General features: G+C 37.3%; 1 protein-coding gene across 2 annotated transcripts in view; it reads right to left on the bottom strand.

Moving 5' to 3' along the window:
- The window catches only part of LRMDA (leucine rich melanocyte differentiation associated), a 929,770-nt gene that overhangs the window by 136,070 nt on the left and 769,162 nt on the right, over window positions 1-24,538 (bottom strand). For both annotated transcript variants that reach the window (XM_034777348.1, XM_034777349.1), the window contains one exon: window positions 4,949-5,036. In XM_034777348.1, coding sequence (XP_034633239.1) covers window positions 4,949-5,036 — 88 coding nt within the window. The remainder of the gene's footprint in view (window positions 1-4,948; window positions 5,037-24,538) is intronic.

Here is a 24,538-nt window from a genome sequence, read left to right as displayed (position 1 = left end):
GAGAATGACTCCATGACCAATAGTCAATTATAGTGCTTGACTGGACTCATTTCCAGAGTTCCCTATTCCAGTTTCATTCAGTGGAAGCCTTCTCAAAAACATGTGTGTGTCTTGGTAGAACATTTCCCACTAAATTCTGTCTCCAGGCGGGAATTGATGACTTACACCATCTTTGTATGTTGTCCTTTCCCATGTCATTATTAATGTCTGCCAATACATGCACATGAAGTGCTTTCTGCTGTCAGAGTTGAAAACAAATCATAGAAGGAATAACATTTCATTAGAAGCAAGGATCATTATATGGACTGCTGTGACCCTGGGAATCCCTTCAGTGCCAATTGGCAGAGAGTCCACCATACTGCAACTCACATCAGGCCTGTCACACTTATTACTTCCAACACACTATTGTCATATTATGTATCTAAAAGATCTCACATAAGATATCATATATAAACTGGAAATATACTGGTCCTGAAAATGATTACATAATGTATGTTCAGGTTGTGCATAAAGAATTGTGTGTGTGTGTTGGAAATATGTTCTTAAAATGTTTTTGGAAGACAGTGCGTACAGCAAGCCTGCCCTACATAAAGGAATATGTATTTACCTGCCTGACTGGCTTGATTACAGGAAGGGGGGTGGGGAGGGAAACAATGAAAGTACATTTACATATAAGGTAAACAAATCAATCAAGCTAACAAGCAGCAGAGAAGACAGCGATCTTGCCAGGGGACAGAATCTGCACCTCAGGAGCTGCTGATAACGGGCTGTGGGTGAGAAACTGTTTTAGGCAAAGATAAAACTTGTTAGAATTAAATTTTACGCATTAGAAACCATATTTTGTTTTGTTTTGTCTTGTCTGTAACCATATCTGTCTCTTTTCCTCTTGCTTAGTCTCACTTATAACTCTGTTCTTTGTTAATAAAGGTATTCTTAGTGTTACTATAAACTACCTCAGTGCTATCTTATTGATGTAAAGTGAGACTTTTCAGCTACACTGACAAGTTGGTGTATGCTCTGTCTCTTTGGAGGCAGTGAACTTAATTTCTGTAAGTCTCCAGTGAGAGGACACTACAGAGAGACGTCTCTGGGGAATTGGATTTTTTCCCAGAGACAAGATGGCTTGGTCCAATAAAAGATATTACCTCACCCACCTTGTCTCTCTAATATCCTGGGACCAACACGGCTACAACTACACTGCATAGTTCTAATTATATTAATTTAAAAAAACTATTTTATGATCTCTTATGTGATCTAATTATCTAAAGATGTGGAACAGGAAGATAGTAGGGTCTTCACACATGAAACCCTCTTGAAGGATTCTGCTAACAATTAACCTTTTATATCTATATGTTATAGAAAAAGTATTTCTGTTACTCAGAACATAAACATATTTTTTTCTTTGTGTATTTTCTTCATGCCCACACAACATAGCAAAAATCTGAAGTTTGGCACAGCATAAACAGTGGATTTTTTAAAAAGGGGAATGCCACCACATTTGGGGGCTTTTAGTTTACCAGACAATTTTCACTAGTTTAAAAAGAACTGCAAATGTTTTACACAACTCTGAGTCATTTGGAATACGTATTAATTAATATTTAATACAGGTTTGGAAGTGACATATGTGTAAACAAAGGTATTGAGAAATAAATTAGTCTAATGTAGCTGAATAACTAACCTGAGGAGCTTGAAAACACAGTGTAGGAAACAAAAATCAATCATGAGGCTGGAGTATAGAGTTAATACTTTTGAAAGTCAGTCCAACAGGAGTGTTGTAGGATGGCAGAGTAGGGGTGCTAAGCTCTTCTGTTGAGTTACTTTGTTATGAGATGTTTAAAATCCTACATGGACAGTACTGCCGAGCCACATAAACAGATGGTTTCAGTTAGATTCCAATCAGAACACTAGGGCGATTGGTGCTTCAATCAGGCGGAGGGAATTCGGGTCTCTGACAAAGACAGTCCTACAAGGAAAATCCTAGTAACAGACAAACTTTGGAGAAAGCTTAGGCTGCAGTTTAGGAAGAGGGTAAATTTGAACTACATACGGTGCTGTCTTCATAAGCAGGGCAACTCAGGTATCACAGTATTTTGATGTAATATCATGGTGTCTGTACTCCCACATCACAACATTGTGATATAACATTGAACTGTGGTATTTTGTGGACCCTGGAAATGATTCTGGAACTAGTAAAATCCCTGCAAGGAGGGCATCCAAGACATGGGATCATCCTGAGAAGATTAAATCAATCCTGGAAATACTATGAAGAGTTCTTGAGTGTAAAATATGAAGATGAAAAGCTACACTGTGTAGTCTGAGCACAGCTTGCAGCCTTTGTTCCAATAAGAAAAATAAATAAAATACAGAGAAAATTGTTAATGTAAAACTTTGAAAGTCCAATGCATTCCAATGTTGCAGCTCTTCCTCCCAGCCCCAAAGAAGAATTAATTTACTGCTAGCGCTGAGCTGTTTACCAGCAGTTTAGACTTTGGTAAGAAAGACCCTCCAGGGATGAATAAAAAGTGCTCACAAACTTATGGCCATTCTCCCTTTCAGTTTGGGTTCAAAAGTATTTCTGAAAGCTACCAATATTTACATATTAAGCACTGGAATAAATTGCCTAGGCAGGTTGTGGAATCTCTATGATTGGAGATTTTTAAGAGCAGCTTACACAAATACCTATTAGGGATGGTCTAGATAATACTTAGTCCTGCCATGAGTGCAGGGGACTAGACTAGATGACCTCTCGAGGTCCTAAAATTCTATGAGTAACAGCCGATTCAACCATTTCACATGAGATTGAGACCATTCAAGAAGAGAAAACCTTTGAGAGTGTGGATCAAAAATGGTGTGTTTACAGGTTTTGTTTTTTTTCTTGGAGGTCTCTCCATTAACTGTAATTAAGCTTCCTTTACGTTTGTGAGCTTAGACAACTTTTCTTAGTTTTCAAAAAATAGTTAAGTGGTCGAGTAAATCCTGCTATCACGTTGTTCCAAACTTTATTCATAGCAGCTGGTGTTCTGGAAAGGTTTCTTAACTATTTTCTTGAGACTATATACATGTTGCTTGTTGGAATGAGCCAGTTTTTGGGCCAGTTTTACCCCTTTTTTAGACAACATACTCTCTTCCCACCCACTGTAGGCATAATTCTGGTTAAGCATCAAGAAAAATAGGAGCAGACATGTTTACTATGCAAAGTGAGGAGGGTTGGGGGGGGGGAATGAATTGCATAATTTTGTGTGCGTTAGGTTCTAATTTCAAAATGCACTCCCTACCAAAAAGTGACAAGGAAAATAATTGTTGTGTTTATTTCTAATAGCAGAATTCTTCTCCCTTCTTGTTCACAAAGATGAACAGCAAAGAGGGTAAAACTAGAGATTTTGGGGCTACCATTTCCCTCTTTCCTTCTATCCCATAGAAGGCAATGGGACTCAACATCTCACCTGGTTCTAAATGTGCAGCCATATAAAGACATGCTCCTGCTGCCAGACACAGCCAAAAAGAACTGGATTACAAGAGAAACTGATCCATAATTTAGGGACATAATCTGTAATACATTATCATCTGAATTGCCAGTCTGGAATATATTGATCTAGTTTAAAATAATCTCTTTTACTGTTAGTCAATTGCAATGTTCACTTGTTCTTGACGATATTTCTTTAATTTTCCAATTTTTTTTCATAATGGAACTTAGCCAGCTAAATCAACAGCAGGATTCCAATCTGAACACAACTGCATTTACCAAGAAATTAAAGATGGGCTCAGGTCACAATAATACATCTCGATGGGCTCCAATTTTTACATTCTAAAAGTCTGGGGCATGCTGAGATCCAGCATTTTGGTTCAGTCACTTCTTTACCAGAAATGGTAGTTACTGCATATCATGAATGACAGACATGAAGTGAGTTTTAACACCTTCAATTTGCTTCACTTTCTGTTGATCTACAGAAAAAGTCTGGCACAATCAGTCAAGTTCAAGTAAGCTCTTTCACCTTCCTTGGAAGCATCAAGTAGTACTGGCTGTTGCGCATTGTTCAGTCTCTCAATAACCAGCAGAAGAGGGTAAGTCAGTTTCAGTACCAACAGATATATGGGAACCTAACTTGGAATCAGTTCCTAAATATAAGAGTGGCCTTGATTTAAGTAGTCTTTACAGAGCATGAGTGTCTCTATTCAACAGGGGTATCTGGTTACTTTACATCAATCCCATTGGGGAAAGAGTTATAATTTTAAAACAATGTGAAATCCAATGAGCAACTAGGGGAATTTATATGGCTATTCCTATACTTGTTTCTGGCTGCAGAGTGTTACAAGGTTTTCTAAATTCTTTCTTTTTTGGAACAAAGGTGAAGTGGCTTGGAATGCTATCTTTATGGCAGCAACAGTTCTTTGCCTGCTTTCAGAACTTTGCTTCCCTAGGCATGTCGAAGCATCTGAGAATTTGCCCAAGGTGGTTTTGAAGTTCTAAGGATTGGTAAAAAGGGAAATTGCACATTGATCCCCTTTTAATGTTGAAAAACAGAACAGAATCCCTTTTTATTGCAATATAAATGTGTTAACATTTTGAAATTGTAGCCCTAAATTGTTAAATTGCAAAATAACTCTCTCTTCACAAATATTAGAATTTACAAATTCTTTCAAAATCACCAGCGCTGCATGTAATCATCTACTTAGCAATATTTAAGTACTCTAATCTCTTTATGTTTTTTTTTAAATCGCTAAATGTTATTATTCCATAGATTTATTTGCTTTCCCAGTAGACTACCTCTAAATCCTGTTTAATATGAGTTAAAATCTGTAGTCTTGACAGGTATGGTTTTCTCATCAACTGCTTGAAAAGCACAGTGTTCTCACTAAAGTGCCGATGCAGCAGTAATGCGTTCAGAAGGCCTTACAGCAAAGTTTGCCATCTTGCAGTAGTTCATAGCAATAAAAACTTAGTTTTTACCTCTGTGATTGGTGAGATCCCTGGATCCTGAAGGCAGCGGCGTATAGTGTGTCTCGGGGGAGACTGAGGCAGCGTCACTGGAGGAGGCCTGTGTGATAAAACAAATATTATCAATACTCTAAAAGGAAAGTCAATGACTAAACAACGATGTAAGATGAGCTATGTGATGTGATTACAGATGCACAGAGTTGACAGTCATATACAACACTGATAAATAATTATGAGGGGAAACGTAAGGATTTTAAATGTTGTTGCCAGTCCTCAAAAGGAAGTAGTATCCATAACTTTTCCTACAGTTATACTAGAATAGTGTCACTAAACAAATATTTGAACACACATCGCAACTTTAGAAAATGATACTTCCACTAAATCTTTTTTTTAAACATTAAAAATGTCATTGTTAGTTCAATACGAGTTCATTTGCTTGCATGAAAGTCATCAGTCAGCAGATTCTTTCAGCAGGATAGGAAGGATAGGAAGGTAGATTACCTCCTTTTTAAAAATAAAAACAAATACATTTTGCACTACTCATTGCCTCACTGGGAAGATAAACGGTTATGTCACAAATGAGAATGCTCATAATGCACTGTGCAAAAGAAATTAAATAGAATATACAGCTGTAAGGAAAAATAACCTGTATCAAAAGTTTGAGACATTTGAGAAGCCTGATTTAACCAAAAAAATAACATATTTAGTACAGGGGAGAGACAAAAACAACCCTATGCAATACAATCCCAAACTTTCCCCACAATAAAGAAGAATTCCAGATCTTACGCCTTTGTCTGTTATCCAAAGGAAATATAGAGATGTTTTAAATCCAGGGCAAAATACATTTTATCCAGTGAGACAGGGTTGCATCCCAAAGGAATATTATAAAGACCTGGCATTACAAAGACCAGAACAAGGCTCTATTTATGCTTTTGAGTTACAGGACAGCAATGTTATTTTATTGGAATGAGATCTTAAAGCAAAAGATAGGTCTTATTTGTGAACATGTATCATTCCCATAGAGTATTCCTTAAAAAGACAGCTTTTTTTTTCCTCATTTAAAAGAGTGTTATTTCACAGACACAGATTGCAAAACGTGTTAAAATGTACGGGCTTTCTTTAGTGCCCTCTTCCCACAGTGCATGGGGCGGATCTGATTCGTGCTGCCACCTGGCAAGTCCTAGGATTAGACATTTGCAAAGACACGGGATTCCCCCCGCTGCCAGCAGTGGGTGACATTAAATAATGACAAGGGAAGGAAAGTCCGTGCAAAGTGGCGGGAGAGAGATGCAAAGGAACAGGCCGACCTGCTGCACGACCTCAGCACTGGCCCTGCCCCAGGTCCCAGCATTGGGTCCCTGCTTCAGAGCATCCCAGGTGTAAAGAGCAAGTGGTACAGTCCCGGTTCCAAGTGTGAGCGCCCAGCTCAGTTGACCGTGCTGCTTCGGCTCCTGGCAGCATAGTAGCAGCACTTAGTGTTCACATGCAGTTGTTAATCTCCAGGGCTTTCATGTCCTTTCCAGGCTAGTTAATGTGGGAGAAATGAAGCACTTAGTTTTCACAACACTGTTTTTCCTACTGCCGCAACCCACTCATCTAGATACAAAAATCAGACTGATGACTTTTAGAGAAGATAAAACAAAGGGGAAGAAGAAATGCAATCATTAAGCTATTTCTTAAATCCAGGTACAATGTATGGGATGGGTCATGAGACAAGAGTAGTCACAGTCTACCGCATGATGTTTCCCAAGCACCCATTGACATTAGTGCTACTAATAAATCAAAGTAATCTTAGTAACCATCACTGTTTATTTGTAATGGTTTTGTAATCACTCAAACACTGTTTGACTCAGACTTTCTAATTGGACAGATATTTAAAAAAATAATTTACAAAGGTTGATGAGAATATAAATTTTAATGTAAAGTGGACTACAATGTTTTGGTTCAGCAGGTCTTCAAACATTTGGAAACACTGATTCCATTTTTTTTTTAAAGGTTACGAGGAATTAAACTATGATTGACACTGGTTTAGAAATAGTAATGATAAAAATAAAAATAAGGAATACATATTCTGTTTGAGGTCTATGAATATTTAGAAACCTTTTTTTGTCATTCTTCTTGGACTTTTGTAGATGCTAATACAGTTCAAAAGGTAAGTGACTCAGTGGATTAGCATACTAGCCTTTCACCTCTGGAGACCCATTTGTAGTTTTCACACAAGGTCATATGTTGGAATGATTTTTGCGGTCACAGCTTGGTCCCTATCAGAAATCTAGCCACATCACTAAAACATTTCACTATTTAGCACAAAGGACATCTTATGACAAATATAGGACTCCTGAAATAGCAAGGATGTTACAGATCATGACAGGGATTCTATAGCTAATTCTTGCACAGCTTCTTCTCCCACTGCCTCCTGCAGTTCAGTACTATTATACCCTCCGACTTCATGAATACAAAGCTGAAAAGGCCACAGGTAGAGGCCACATCCTCAGCTGGTGACCAGTGTAGCTGCATTGACTTCATTTGAAATATGCCAATTTACACCAGCTGAAGATACAGACAAAAGAGTTCAGACCTGTGAGATGTTGAATGCCCTCCAACTCTAAATAAAGACAATGTGAGCTGAAGGCATTTACCACCTCACAGGATCAGGCCTCCAAATTGACAGGCCACTAATGTATGCAATAAGTCCCAAATACGAAGTACAGAGCATGTGTCCACCATGCTCTATTGTTTTATCTTGGCCAGCTAGCACTGGGTAAGATGAGGATAACTGTGATTATAATGTATTTAACATAAGAGCTTTTCCCCAAAGTCTCTCCAACAGCTCAAAACGGAGGAGGCCTCATATTATACATTCTAGATGTTATCTGTCTATTCAAGTACTCATATTTGGGACTCCGATAATAGTGAAGGTTTCTCTTTGGTACTTTTAATCTCAATTTAGGCTGTTGACAGTTTGATGATAGCTTTTCCTAAAATTACTGGAAGAAACTGCCTTTTCAGCAAATACCACTGACTGAGCAAAATTCAAGAGCTTCTAAAAAGGATATTGTAGTGAAGGGGCAATTTAGCTTTATTTCCAATTTTAGGAAAAGCAAGAAGAGGAAGATTTTTTATTGGCACGTTGCTGCTGTTTTATGTACAGTATGTAATTCCCTGTCAACTATACAACAGTTTTTATTACTTTTCTGCTAAGTGTACAGTTACGAAAGCTTTAATTCCATGGAATACCGTATAGGGATCAGACCTTTTTGCACAAATGTCAACTGAGTGAAAATCCTGTACCAAGTTTTTGTGTAAGCCTGTGTGCTAGTAGAAGGAAGCCGCAAATTCTCTTCTTACTGAGAGGGTGCCCTAAGCTATTTTCCAAAGTGACTTGTATAGATTTATTATTCTTAGTATTCACAAAAATATTTTGATGGTGATAGCATTGACATATGAGAGTTCTGTCTTCAGATAGTTCTGCTATTTGCACATGAAGTTCTAGTTACAGTGCAAAAGTGACCTTGAATGGACATAACTTACAAATAGCTTAAAGGGAAAAAATGGGTGAAGAAGTGAGATTTTCTGTCTACTGGGAACATGTCTGAGGGTACATCTACACTACAGGGGGGAGTCGATTTAAGATACGCAAATTCAGCTACGTGAATAGCATAGCTGAATTCGACGTATCGCAGCCGACTTACCCCGTTGTGAAGACGGCGGCAAAATCGACTTCTGCGGCTTTCTGTCGGCGGCGCTTACTACCACCTCCGCTGGTGGAGTAAGAGCGCCGATTCGGGGATCGATTGTCGTGTCCCGATGGGACGCGATAAATCGATCCCCGAGAGGTCGATTTCTACCCGCCGATTCAGGCGGGTAGTATAGACCTAGCCAAAGAGTTCAATAAGAATGTTTCAACAGGTCACATTGATAATCTGTACCTTAGTATCTGCAAGATACTACTAAGGTACAATGCATAAATTCAAAGCATGTGAGTAGTTTAAATGATGTAAATAGGATTACTCAGGTGCTTAAAGTCATGCACATGCTTAAGCACCCTGCCAAATCAAGGTCTAAACTGTTCTTTAGGAATATCCTCCAGGGTTCTGTTGGAGTAGAAACTGTAAAACTCAACTCTAAATAAACAAAATAGAAGACAAAAGTCTACTGGGTTTTCAATTCAATACCTTTGCCAAAGCTACAGACTACCTATAAAGCTAAAATAATAAAAAGCATACCCATAAATAAAAATAGTTTTGATCATTTTAATTAGAACAATGGCAATTGCTTATGAAATTTTATATTCTGTTGAATTGTTTGGTCAGCTTTATGTGCTATCCCAGTGAGACCTGTTAATATTAGGTATTTTTCCACTTGCTGCAGATAGTGACCATTCCTATCCTAGCATTTCTCTATTTTCTATCTTGAAATATTTACCCTTGAGATATGAGAAATCATCTTCATTTCTATGACATGTCATAAATTCTTCACACACACACACACACACACACGCGCTCACCAATAACTGTAATAGTCACTAATACATTGTATCTGACAAGCTTTATAACACAGGAAGAAGAGCAAGTTGGCATCCTCTCTTAAAAGAATTCAATGGCTATAGAGAGCACTTACGAAAAGACATGGTTTATTAAGATCATTTTGCTAACTGCACAAGAAACTGATTTCCCCAGCTGAATACTTAAACTCAGGCATACTTTTCATTGGATATTATTGACAGTAATGTTAGCAGGCATTTTCTGGACATTACTAGAGCAGATCCAACAGAGAGATGGTGGAGAGCGTTGGCATGTTTAGAAATGAGATGGGGTAGCTACCAAATTCTTCCTCTCTCTCTCTATATATATATATATAAAAAAAAAGTCTAGAAGCCATAAATCTAACAGTGTAGTTAAACAAATACTCTAAAAGAAAACAATTCCACAATGCACTCACAATCATTCAGCTCTTATTGTGTACTTACGCCATACTTGCTCATCCTAAAATGAGATATTGAATATAGTGTACAAAAGTTGGACAGTGCTGTCTAGTTTCAGCAGCCTGTACTTTTTGACTTATAAAGGAGGAAGGTGTGGGAGGGGGGAAGGGGAGAATCTAGCCTTTATCCTTCTCAAGAATAAATAAGAGTTGCTATATATCTTGCCATATTAATACATATCAAGATATATAAATAGACCTTGATATCTCTCTTCCTCTCATGTAAATAAAAACACACACACATATTCAGGTCAGGGTGATAAACCTCACAAATATGTGAACTATATGTCACTGACATTTACCCATCTATATGTGAGAAAAATATGAACCAAGCAAAGATTTAGGAAAATGGCATGACCTGACAAGTAGTATCAGAATGGTTAGTTATCAGTAATAAAACTGGAAAAGGTTATAAGAATTAAGAGTGTAGGATTTAATAAGAAATACTGGATATAGGCCAAAGTTACTCTTGCATATATAGTTTGCATGTCAGTTCAGTAATTTTTTAAGCATTTGGGGATGCTTAAAGGCTCTTTCTATCCATTGTAGTGTGTTTTTCCCCCTCAGACTGAATCTTCTGCATTTTAATGGCACACTATAAGGCCCATCTTTTTAAAAAGACTGTTGAAGCGAACATTGTTTAGGGTAATGTATAGAGGAAGTGTGGCCTTCGTTTTCTATTTGTGTTGCATGATTATCTACCATTCTTGTGTTTTGTGGGGTTGCTGTTTATTTTCATACACTGACTCATTTAACAAGGCTGGTCAAATTCACCTACTGTGTCAGAACGGTGCCTTTTGTCATTTTATAAATTTATATTTAAATGAAAATGAAAATAAAAATTTAAGATAGTACTACAGTGTCATCATCAACCCAATAATATCTATACCATCAAATGCAAAGCTCAAGTGCATTAAAGAAATCCTCTTAGTTTCTATGACTTTCCATTGCATCCACTGCAAAAAAGATGAAGAATGCACAAAATCACTGCATTACCCAGTTTCTGTAGTTATTAAACAGTTTCTCCCAAAATGTCTATGACAATACGATAATGATTCTGACGTCCTCTGCAAAGCACTTTGAGATTTATCGATGCTAGCACTATAGTAGAGCTAGGCATTATAATTAATTAATTTATTTATTATATAATATTTTATGATAGTATATTATTATGAGTAGGGATCAACTCATTTTCTTTTTAAAGTCCTTTTCTTTCCTCTTTCAGTGTTAAGATTTCTGTTGTAACTATACTTAAATATTGTACTCAATGCTTGACAATGTAATGTTTTAACAGATATACTATTTTAAAATCTTTATTATTACTACTACTATTATTATTGCCTACATAAACATCTGTTTACTTTGTTGGAGTCATACCGGCACAGAGACTGTTTCTTACCATACATTTGTACAACATCAAGCACCATAGAGCCCTGATATTAGTTGGGGAGTGGGGGGAGCTCCAGCTGCTACTATATCACAAAAAATTAACACTGAGTCCTTAAGTATTCCACATAACAAGTAATGAGGCACACCAAGAAGATAAAAATTTCTTAAAACTGTTATATTGGGGGATTTATTTATTTTTTGCCATAAACTTTAATATTAACTCGGGAAATACACTGAAAAGTTGACAGCTTTATTTCTCAACTTGAAAGAAGAAGAAAGAATTAAGGAGACTTTAAGAACTGACAAGGTTGGGCTTATCAGAACTCTTACTATTTAAGGCAGACTAGGGAAGGTCGTGTTCAGGACCACACTACTGTGAACTAGGTTAGAGGTCAGAGAAAGGTCAAACAACTGCCATGACTGATACCAAGACCCTGTCATGTTTCAGAGAAGCCAACAGGTGGCATGGCATGACTACACAGGGAAGTTTGCTTCCCTTAATGACATAGGAAATATTTTTCATGGTGAACTTGTAACTGCAGATCCCACTTCGGGGGATGTGTGTTGGTAAATTTGTAGCATAAATTAGAGTCATTTTAATTATGAAGAAATACCAGCTGCATGGCATTATCACAAGTTGCCTGATCTTTCCAGGCTTAATGAGATGACCTACTTACCCCACATAAAAATAGTGACTTGTTTCAAAATCTGTTTTTAGACATTTGACCACGGTAGGGAACAAACAACAGATGAATACTATCCTGGGGGCGGGGGGGTAGAAATGCATTGCCCGGTTTATAAGTCTTAAGAATGCTCATGTTCTAAGCAAACTATGCTTGTGATATTTTACTGAGTGTTACTGAAAGTGAGGATATTTTTAACATGACTCTTGCAAATAGGGACTCAGGTTGTTGGTTTTTTTAATTCTTTTAATTAAAAATAGCAACTATGAAAATGTTCCATTAGAGTGACATGCAGCCTGACTGCTCTTAGCTAGTACACTATTTTAGTCTATAATTACAAGTATCATATTACTAGGAATTAAATTTAAAATGTAGGGAAAGGGTCTACCAATTTGGTATTATTATTAATAATGAGCAGAATCCATGAGACAAGAAAGAAGGGCAGATGTCAGTACAATAAAGGCTTTACTCTGCTTCACTTTATTCTTGTATAGTAACCTGAAACTTTCAATAAGAAAGCTTGAACCACATCAAAAGTCAAGGCTTTTTCAGACCAGTAGGTGAATCTATAGTCACTTCTATAACCATGTGAAGAACGAGTTACAACCTTCACATGTACTGAAGTGAAGTAAAGTGCAAAAGACAAAAACTAAAGGAGCAACACTTTTGCACCATCCAAGAGGTAAAGGAATCAACTATACTTTGACAGATGGCTACCAAAGCTTCTGAGAAATATTGGCACCTAATTAAACTAAAAATAAAATAGGATATGTGTATGTTTATTTCCTGAATTCCCTATGCACAGGGGTAAAACCAAGATTTGGACAGTACTGCAAAATGCTCGTTCCACATAGTGGCCGGATATATTGTACATCTACCACATTCAACCCAATTTATAGAGACCAATGGTTAAAGAAAACATAAATAGTCTTGTTATTCTTGGAAATCAACCATTTTTCTTCAAATGCTGGTGGAAGTAAAGGGTGGACTGTAATTCAGCTCAGACAGGCCCCTTTTGAATCCTGGTTTGAGAAATACCAAAAATTAAATAATTCTGCCATCCAAATTAAATATAGCTACTGATTTTTTTTCTTTTAAAACTTGAATACTTGAATAATTAAACATTTATCCAATATTTATTTCAATGGTAGAAGAAAATATTGCAACATTTCAGACATTCTTCATTTTAATGAATAGTACAAGTGTCTCATTTATAATCAAGAGTGGAACGTGGAGCTTCACAAATCTCTCTTCTGGAGAGTTTTATCAGGTTGCTTTCAGATTTGATGCTATTAATAAAAATAGGCTGATTTATTGTGGTTGTTGGAAGACAAAAAGAACAGTGATCTTCTGATTTGGGGTCGGCATCACAGCTCTGATAACCTATAGCCAGAAAAGTAACGCTTTCATTTATTTAAATAAACGCAGGGCTTAGCAAAACTTATGGCATCTGAAAATGCATTTTCCTCATTTTCATGTATAAGAGACAATCACTTAGAAACCACATCTGAATTTGCTGTAAGTTTTGGTTTCCTAATACAAAATTACAAGGTTACGGTAGGTTGGGTATAACTGGATCAAAAATGTAAATGAACATAAGAGAATTCTTATTCATTTAGGCTTAATTGAGTGTAATTGATATCTCTGGTGTGCTGCCAAATCTAACTATTGTGAATAGTACCTAATGTATGGACATTATTTTTGGACTATTGAATGCCAGAAAATAATGAGCTGGCATTCAGCTTTGGTGAATCAGACTCTGAATTTTCATCTAAGAGCAGTTTTGAATTATTACTGGAGATAAGGTGTAAATGTGCAAGGGAATTTTATCCATGTTTCTTCCATGAATCATAAATGAGGGAAAAATTATAGTCTAAATTGCACTTAAAAGGAATAAAGTCTTTTCATGTCATACATGATTTATCAAAATGATCTCATTTTAAGGGTACTGTGGTGTATCTTGATTAATAACATTAGTAAGCATGATGAATAGCCTCTTTAATGGTAACGCAGAATTTATTGGCAAAATCCCTACTACTACCAAAAAGGGTGGGAAGTAAAATATGCAGTGGATAGTTACTTGCAGATACAGCTTAAGTAAACTCTCTCCATGGTATTTTGCACTGAGAGGCCCTTTGATATTTGTTCACTTGAATTTATGTGTTGGCAGTGGACAAACAATTTATCGTCAATCCCGGTTTCAAAATGAATAATGAATTTTACATTCTATGGCAGCTCAAACCACTAAGCAAGTCAATTGGTTACCAGTTCACTGCAAAACAAATTGAACTGTGAACGTACTGTAAAAGTATGTAGTGCATTAAGGTCTTTCAAGCTACCTCTGGAAAAGGGTATATTACCTTTCAAGACCATTGGTCCTGTCCCCTCATGACCTATTTCAATATCCTCTTCACATTTTGCTTTAATATCCTAAAAACTTCCCTCTCGTATTGCTCCCTCCCCGCTTTTTTTAAGCTGCTCCAGTCTGCCCTAACTAATTTCCTTTTGGGCTGATAGATCAGAAGCCTTCCTACCACTGTTCCTTTTAGACCTGTGAAGCCCTACTCGTAATCCCGCTGCTTGTCCACAATTAATCTTTCCAGTTGCCACATTATTAACACTACCACCCACAGACAGAGGATGCCTGAGCCTGGCTGGATACTAGCTCCCCACTGGAGCATCAAAGATGTCAATCACATGCTAGTCAGAAAGTTGCCTGCTGTCAACATCAGAGGTTTTCATCCTCTCCTACCCACTGATCAAACATTTTTCCTCAGAAGATTAATTCAAAGTCTCCACCCATTTCCTCCCATATCCTCTTTCCCTTTTAGGTTTACTCAATGATCCATCTTCTGTATGAAAAAGGAAGCAGTGAATAATAGAAATCTTTTCAAAACAAAAGTTAGGCAAAAGTAAATTTAAATCCCAGATGTTGTCAACCTTTTTTTCCCATTTAAACGCCTTAAAGCAGCCTGGATTAGGCCTAGCCTGAAATGACTTTCTTTGATCAAAGGCCCCAAGACTACACAAATATAATCACAAGGCAGTGACTGCTTCTAAGCAGCCTGAATTGATTTGTTTTACTGTAACATATAGTACATGTATAACAACAGTGCATTTGTTTCCTTGACTTTCAAGACCTCTTTTTCAACTTATAACATATTATCACTTGAAGCCAAGTATTTTAGGAATTATATTTAGCACTGATTTTTTTTCCAAACTATGGTGAACTGCCAGAAGAAACTGACTTTGATATGTTGGGTTAAAGAATATTTGTTTTTAAGATTTTTAAAAAAGTATCTATAATTGACGGCAGAAGCAGCTGGGGGAGATTCTGCTAGTCAGATCAACTTTAAGTGAGTGGGCTGAGGAGGAAGGAAGAAGAGCCCTCTGCATTGTAATCTCCTCCGTGATAATAGACCAGATTCTAATATTTTCACTCATGCTAAGTGGCTCCTTACTCCTCCATTAGTTCAGTACCATTCAACATAATGAATAATAGAATCTGGTCCTAAAGGAAACACCAGAGCTACAAGTTCCAGCAGCACAGTGTTGTCTGTTACTGGGAAAGGACAGATACGAGAAATTAAATACAGTAAAATGGTATTGTAGAAAGCAGACCCATTTATATAATCCAGTATGAAGCGTATCCATTGCAAAACCTGATTTGGGATTTTTAAATAAGAATAATTGATCTGAGATGGCTTCACAGGACAAAATTGTACTTTTAAAGCATACTGGTATCCACAGGAGATAGATCTGAGGTTAGAGTAATTATGAAATTGACATACTAATTCAATTGATCAGATTAGTACTTGCCAATAGTTGGCAAAATAAACTCAAGTTGTGGTTCAATGATTTTCAACTAAATGACAGAGAAAATAAAACCAAACAATCAAACTATAAATTCTTGTGGATTCTTAATTCTCCCAAGATTGTCATTAAGTAAACCAGGAAAATATCCCACCAGTGGCAAGTATTTAGTGGCCCGACAAAATACACAATAGACATGCAGAGCATGCTGATCTTGAGTTGCTCTTCCAAGTTTGGCAAAATGTAGTCCTTGCAAGAAATGTTTAAGTGTGTGACACGCTAAGATGTTTTGTGTTGTCTTAGACTTTCTATTAATGTTCCTGTTTATGTTCCTGTAAAGGAAGCTGAGAATGCAGCCTATGTTCTGCTTTCATTTTATTTATGCCATGCAAATATGCACACACACACACACAAAATTCTAGCGGTGTGTCTTTAAGTATCAGAGGGGGGAAAAAACTAAACAGTACAAAAAAATAAGCCTTTGTGAACAACTGTGCAAGTCTTATACAATTATTCCTTGAGATGTTGTGTAAAGAGAACCACAAATGCACTTCTAGATGGACAGATGCAGGCTCCTCTCAAGAGCATTACGCCTGTGCTCCCAATTTATTCTTACCTTAATTCCACGTTTATTAGATTTCGTTCATTGCATTACATCATGCAACCATCTCTCAGGATAGTTGACTTAAAGAACAACATTCAGTCCTTTGTAAAAACTCATCATAATTCAGAAAGAAGTTGCAAAAAGATTGGTAAGTTTCAAATGTGCATGTAAATAAATTAAGAATGTGTAAGATTTCAGTATCTCTGAATTCCATTCATTTTCCATAATGTTTGGCCTTTGTACCCTTCACCCACTATCTCACATCTACAGATGGCTGGCCAAATTCTTCCATCAGATGTTTATGTCCAAATCCCAATGAAGTAGATGGGACTTACATGCACTGACACAACTTGGGAGAGGATATATTGTCACTTCTATACTTTGTTTATGTTGGTACATACATCCTTAATCCACTATAAATTGTTTTTGCACTATTGTAATATGAAAACAGCCAACCCAAAATACATTGCATTACATTCGGTATTGCACCATACAGCCATTTGCAAAGTGCTTTATCTGAACTCCAGGGCTTAGCCAGCAGGAGGTGCTCGGCAACAAGACATCTAAAGAGCAATTTCATTTTCTGAATGTAAGTCCAATAGTTGCAAATAATGCTTAATGTTCAGGAATCTGTGAGCTAGGGTACTTCTAATATAGACTCAGATAATGGTGCATAGTACCATATAGACTATACAGACACATATACACATATTTACACATGCATATGTATTGTACATATACAAATAAACATTTACACATATACAGTGGAATCCTCTACTTATGTTAACAGAACTTCAATATATGCAATGGTTCACTATTATCAGCACTGTAGTGGGCACCGGTCAGTGCACTGAAGAAATCAAAGACCATCAGTCTATCTGTCTATAGATGGATTTCACTGTATTTGAGTTCAGTATAAGTGAATTCCTTTGGATACCATAAATATATCACGTTAGTCTTTGAAATACAGGTTTCAGAGTAACAGCCGTGTTAGTCTGTATCCGCAAAAAGAAGAACAGGAGTACTTGTGGCACCTTAGAGACTAACAAATTTATTAGAGCATAAGCTTTCGTGGACTACAGCCCACTTCTTCGGATGCATATAGAATGGAACATATATTGAGGAGATATATATACACACATACAGAGAGCATAAACAGGTGGGAGTTGTCTTACCAACTCTGAGAGGCCAATTAATTAAGAGAAAAAAAACTTTTGAAGTGATAATCAAGCTAGCCCAGTACAGACAGTTTGATAATAAGTGTGAGAGTACTTACAAGGGGAGATAGAGTCAATGTTTGTAATGGCTCAGCCATTCCCAGTCCTTATTCAAGTATTGCAAACTAGACACAATCAACTCCGGTTTGAAGAGGGGAACTGGGTATATTACTGTATACAACAGACCTAAGACCAGTAATTTGCAATATCAAAGAGTTAGCTTAGCTTTTCAGTTTATGATGCCATGCTTTCTCACTTTGCAAATTAATGATTTTTTCCTTCTGACATATGAATGATAAAAGGTTAATCTATGTGAAACTTAAAGCCTGACCCTACAGGTTAAAGGTTAACATTAGTTTTGTAACTATTATTCAGCTATGTTGCTCTCCTTGTTTAACAGACATGGGAATTAAAAATTTGGGAAGGTTAAAAAATGCTTTTAAGTAGTCTTCCTACAGGCATGTGGGAAGAAAACTGCGTTGGAGCTAAGCTTCTTGTCAGACAGCTTAGTCAGCAGAAGGGGGTGCTATAGTGTAACCTATTTAAGATGCAAATAGAGTAACTTTTGTAACAGCAGATTAAAGCAAGCATTTTATTCGCTTGGCATGCCCACAGTGTACTGAACGTTGGAATCAGGCTTGTCACTGCACACCGCAGGTTATTAATAGCGCTCAGAACAGTGTTGCTAAATGTGCAAGTTAAAAAAGCAAATAAACAAAAATGGATTTATCTGTGGTATTTGTTCTCTGGCAGAATTCAGCAAGGCCCTGCCTTGCACAGAAGATTTGTTAATTCAAGACCACAGAGGCTCAAAGATTTTCCTTTTTTCATGCATCTGATTGACAACCACCTACTGCAGTCAAAAGTTCTTCTAGTATAAGTGAGCTATAAACCTAGCATTTTAGAGAGAGACAGTGATTATTTTCAACCTAACCAAGCAAATTTAAAAACAGAGCAAGTTGGAGAGAATCTATGGAACATGACAACTGCTTTCTAATGGGTCTTCTTGGATTCTGTTGCTCTGGTGAACTACCAGCATGTGAGAAAAGACAAAATCTAAGGCTTCTGCAGGACCAAATCAACACATCGCACTGTGGCTTTACACTTTATTTTCCTACATTGGCAGGTGTTAGACCAGCAAGTGGGTTTCCTCTCCCTCTACTCAAGCCAGTTCCTGTTTTCTTCATCTCGATCTCTCGGAGACTCATCAAAAACGGGATTTAATTACATCTCAAAAAAAGGGGGGGGAAGAGTGTAAACATGACTCCTTTTTATCTCCTGATACATCTGGACAAGTAGACAATGTGCTAAAACAAAATAAATCTGCCCTGACAGTCACATCAAAGGGTTCAGCTAGGGGCTTGCAGCTACTTAAGGCACAGGAAGGTTGTTGCTAAGCATCGCTCTACAACCTTAAAGAAGAGCTTTTTTCTTTCAGAGGGAGATGAGGAACGCTCGAGAGTGGGAACCAGACTGCAAAGAGAGATTGGGGATTTTGAAGGATTTTGGAGCTTAAAGTGAACTGTGAGAAGAAAGGGGGGTTTTGTTTTGTTTTGTTTTGCCTCTTGACACACAGTCTACTTTTTTGGGTGGAGGAGGGAGAAAGAGGAGGTAAAACATATGGATGAAACATCTTTTTAATTTTCCCCTTTGGATCAGAACAGGATATCAAAGACTTTGCCTTTTTGTCAAATCCCTGTTCTTACAGTAGTATATTTGAAAGAAAAAGACTGTGACCAAAAGCAATAGGATACAGAGCTGATTGTTATTGAAAGCATATTGCAAAATGTGTGCCTGGCCCCCATTTCATTCAAACATCAGGTAAATATACACAACTAAAAATAGGAATTCAGCTGGAATATCAATGTCTAATCATCTCACTACCCAGTAAAGGGAAACTTCAGATGCACACACATGATTTGATGCTCATTTGCTAGTAAAATCTATTCCCTATAGTGAGTGGCCTGCCTTTAAATCTTTTTGTCTCTAGCACTGAGCATTAAAGGGCTGATTTTCACACGTGTTGAGGATCCACAATTCCAAATGAAGTCAATGGGAGTCAAGAGTGTGCTTAAAAAAAAAAAAAAAAAAAAATCAAAATGTGTTTCTTTTTTATTATAACACTGGCATTGGCAAAATGGGAAATTACAATTGCACCAAGAGATTTAATAATACTCCCCTACTTACACTAGTGGATAAAGAAACATATATTCGGTTGCAGATAGGATACCTAGCATGAAAAGTACTACCTTCAAGAAATATTTTCAGCTTTTGTTGCTGCGTTCTGAGAAATAGAGAGAGTCAGCTATGAAAAGTTTATTAATACACTATTAAAACCAATAACAGATCCTTCCCAGTACCACTGAGAGGTAAAAATACTATAACTATCTACCTCCGCCTTTAAAAAAATATTTAAAATGTAAAAATCGTCCTCATCTCCCTTTTTATGAATTAAACAAAGAAAATTCTGGAACAGCTTCATTCTACATGCAGGGTAGCTATCAACATGAACAATTACTGAGCCTGCAATATTGCACAAATAAATAACACTTAGCATTATCTTCAGCACTATCATATTTATTAAACAGTGACTGAGGGCAGTAGTAACCATTTTTACTGTCCCATATAGCTCTTATTTTCTAATTAAACAGGAGGTTATTTCCACTGCTAACACAGCCATTTGTCTTATTTGAGTATTACATAATATTTTTTTGCCAGCCAAGCCTGACTATGAAAAGGAGTGTTCTGTGTGGTGAACTGTGGCCCAAGTTGCTTTACTGTTTGGTAATCATGGAAATGGGCCATTTTCTGGTGTGTTAATAAATAAACTTTTTGCAATTTCTCCTAAAACATGATAAAGCTCATACTTTGTCCTACCCTCTAGCTTCAATACAAGGGCAATGAGCTGTATTATTAAAGATATAGGTCAAGCAAACCTGACGAATTCAATCCTGTGGGATGCTTTAGAAACTGTTGTCATATTACTGAGATCATTCTGCTGCTCCTAATTATTCCTCTTGGTTGCTTCACATTTCAAGTGATTTCTCTCACACTTATGTCAAAATTTATAAGCTGCTCTGTGTAACAACACTACATTATTTCCTCACTTGTTATGGTAATATAGAACAGAGACTAGGAGAATGCTTTAATCTATCTGACAAGGATAATGTAGTCTAGAAGCGTAATAAACTTTGTATTTTACCAAGGTTTTTTTCCTACTCAGAAACATTTCATATAGACAGACAACTTAAAAAAAACCTAATTGCTACAATAACTTGAATACCATCTTACCTCAGTTCCTTTTTAAAAGGGAAAATGTTTCAGTGTTAAAGTGTTCATGCCAATAGCTCATGCACCCTCCTTATTTCCAGGTCTGATTGCTATTGTGCAACATGCAGACTGTGCAATAAAACTAGTTATTATAGATAATTTTCATAAGATCCATGCATTGCACAAACAGCACACCAATACTTGCAATCAGCACAAGAGCTGAACTTCCACACTCCAGTAACACAGCTCAGTCTGACTGGCACACCATTTAAATTGCGCTAAACAGCTGGAGATGGGCTGAAGATAAAAATCAGCTTTACACATTAATTTCCCCTTCTGTAGCATTGCCCATCTCTCAAAGACGTCTACAATTTGGGGAAAGATGCCAACAGAAAATTTAATAGAGGATTTGAATTGTAAAGCTACTGGAGGGGTGCCTCACTGTGGGGGTTAGACCAAGGAGACGGAGTTTCATTAGGCATATACTGCAGGATACTCATGGTATCCAAAAGGTCATTCACGTTGGAGAGAAATACTAACAGAGATTAAAGTTGTGCACACAATCTACACTATGAGTAATTCATAAATGGCTTGCACCCATCTTGACATTTCCATGGTGTCCCCAGTTTTGTTGGGGTGACTCTACATGCTATACTTATAGGATGTTCACAGGCCCCCAAAAGGGACTTTCGGGCATCAACACATATTGCAACATTTTGGCAGAATTGTACAAAAAAAAAAAAAAAAAAAAAATCCCACCACCAAACCAATCTCCAAACTTTTTTTCCCTTACAACATGCTGATATAAATTATGATAATGTAACAGCCAACTCCACTGCATCAGATAAATGTGCTAACATGGCAAGTCTAGGAGCACTGGCTGTAGTGACAATTTTTTAAAAGTAAGTTTTGATACCTGGTGATTTTTCTTCTCTGAATACCAGGATCACCGTTCATATTGTGGTTCTTCCTTGGCTCTGCATCAGCAGAAGGCAAGATCATCTCTATCAATCACTAGGAGAGACTGGCTTCCCCTTTTGGAGTCTCCCTAGAGCGGCGCTGAACCTTCCCAGACTACTGTACCCCTTTCGGGAGTCTGATTTGTCTTTCGTACCCCAAGTTTCACCTCACTTAAAAATGACTTGCTTGCGAAGTCAGACATAAAAATACAAAAATGTCACACCACACTAATACTGAAATACTGCTTGCTTTCTCATTTTTACCATATAATTATAAAATAAATCAATTGGAATATAAATATTGTACTCACATTTCAGTGTGTGGTATATAGAGCAGTATAAACAAGTCATTGCCTGTATGAAATTTTAGTTTGCACTGACTTGGCTAGTGCTTTTTATGTAGCCTGTTGTAAAATGAGGCAAATATCAGGATGAGTTGATGTACACCTGGAAGACCTCTGCGTACCCCCAGGGGTATGTGTACCCCTGGCTGAGAATCACTGCCCTAGAGAGACTGTGCAGGAAGGAAAAGAATGATTCAAGATGATATACAGGATGCTGTAGCCCACATCCTGGTCTAAGGATGGAAGAATTGGGAAGTTCCACCCAGAGATAGCCCTCATGCATTTTCCTAACTCCTAAGGGGGTGAATTCAGACATCAGAAAGGGGACAGAGGTACAGTCCCTTAACCTAGAGAGATTCCTACCAACAATTTGGTGAGCAGGAAGGCAGAATAGGTCTGCAGGTGCCTCTCCATCTTTGCTATGGTTGTCTCACTCTCTTTCTGTAAACAGTTCCCTTCCCAATAGTAGACTCACATGGTAATGAGTGGATAACTTTGCAAGAAATCAGCGGAAGAGATGGGGAGTAAGTGTTTTGTCAAGGACTCTTCCTCTTGATCCCCACCAGAGAACTTCAACTTTTTCAGTAGAGGAAGATAAAGAATGTGTTTTTGTGTGACTCAAGGGATTTTCTCATATATGATTTTTGTTTTTTCCTTCCGGGATAAGAGTTCCTAGATGACCCCGAAAGCACAGACCACCAGACCTGTATATTTAACTCTGAGAAAGGGCCATAAAGTTCCAGTGGATTAGAGAAAGTTCCAGTCCAATTTTATGTTTCTGCAATGGCTGGGCAGGAGAAGACGAAGACCATCTCTATCTTCTGGATTGATGTTGAAGAGACTCTCTCCTTGTAAAAAAGGAGGGATTGAAAGGCAAAAGAGAGCCTACTTCAGAGACCGTATACCTCTCCACGTGAAGTTGCCACAACTGCTGTCAGCAGAGACACTCGAGCTGATGCCCCTTAGCTGTGAAAATGCCTGGAGCAGCTGACAGAGTCTCCCTAAGAGTCCTTCACCTCTGGAAACTACTTCCCGGTTGGTCTCAAACATCTCAAATTTGCTGACCTTCAGGGCATATTACAAGGGCTAATTATTTATGCAGGCTTTTGCAAAGGAAGGGACATAGGAAATGGTGTTTATAGGGAAAGTGAATTTTGTTTGAGTTCAGCTTTTGTTGTAGTTAATTATTAGAGCTGGTCAAAATTTTCCTTCAACATGGGGGAGGGAGAGGGAGGAGAGAAAGAAATTGGCCTTTTTAAATTGAACGTGTTTCACCTACAAAAATGTTTGTTTTCTTTTTAAATGAAAAACAGTCCGCTTCTGAAAATAAAATAAAAATAAAATAAAATAAAATAAAATAAAATGGTTTTCATTTTTGTGTGTGTCAAAAACCTCCAAAATTTCAGAAAAAGGTTTTGTAAAATATGTTTGTTTTGAATTTTATCATGGAAATACCATTTTTAACTATCCAACTGATTACTTTTAGTGTGAAAGCTGGCAATTTTTACTTATGTTCTGATTGTATTTTAACATTTGCAAATGTGTGTAGAGTTGTGGGTAGGTACCTTTTAAAAATAGATCCATTATTAATCAACAATTAATATATTAAGCCTTAGCTGAAGATTTCAAATCTGAAAGTCCCGAAAGATGAAAAGCAACAGAGGGCCCTGTGGCACCTTTGAGACTAACAGAAGTATTGGGAGCATAAGCTTTCGTGGGTAAGAACCTCACTTCTTCAGATGCAAGTGAGATGCTTATGCTCCCAATACTTCTGTTAGTCTCAAAGGTGCCACAGGACCCTCTGTTGCTTTTTACAGATTCAGACTAACACGGCTACCCCTCTGATACCGAAAGACGAAGAGGCTTAGGATCCAATGCTCCAGCTTAGGCCCATCACTGTTTTAATCTTTAAAAAAAAAACTTCCAGAGAAATAATCAGTTGGGCTCCAGGAGATCCAACTCTTTCACCCATCATTCCCACCATCAACATATATGCAATTGTTTATATACAGAACACTGAAAAATATTCAGGCCATCAAAGAAAACATTCAGGACAGTTTCACATAAGCTACTTATCATTCATGTCTGTAAAGATCCCCTGGCACTTTTTGAAACCATAAGAGCATTAACCCCATTGCCCTGTCCAAATTCTAACTCAGTTAATTACATTTCCCCCCCCTAAATTTCACCTGGCATTTTCAACTGGCTATGGTATTATTTCAATTCCTATATTAAACTGTTGAGTTCTATTGCTGTGTAGTTGCTGCATTCCACTCTCAAAGAATTTCAGCAGTGGGTGAAGATACCCCTACCAACTGCTTCACAGGTCTGATATGAGAA

Source organism: Trachemys scripta, chromosome 7, assembly GCF_013100865.1.
Source record: "Trachemys scripta elegans isolate TJP31775 chromosome 7, CAS_Tse_1.0, whole genome shotgun sequence".
In the NCBI taxonomy this organism is placed as follows: domain Eukaryota; kingdom Metazoa; phylum Chordata; order Testudines; family Emydidae; genus Trachemys; species Trachemys scripta.
This window is presented reverse-complemented; position numbering and strand designations above follow the sequence as displayed.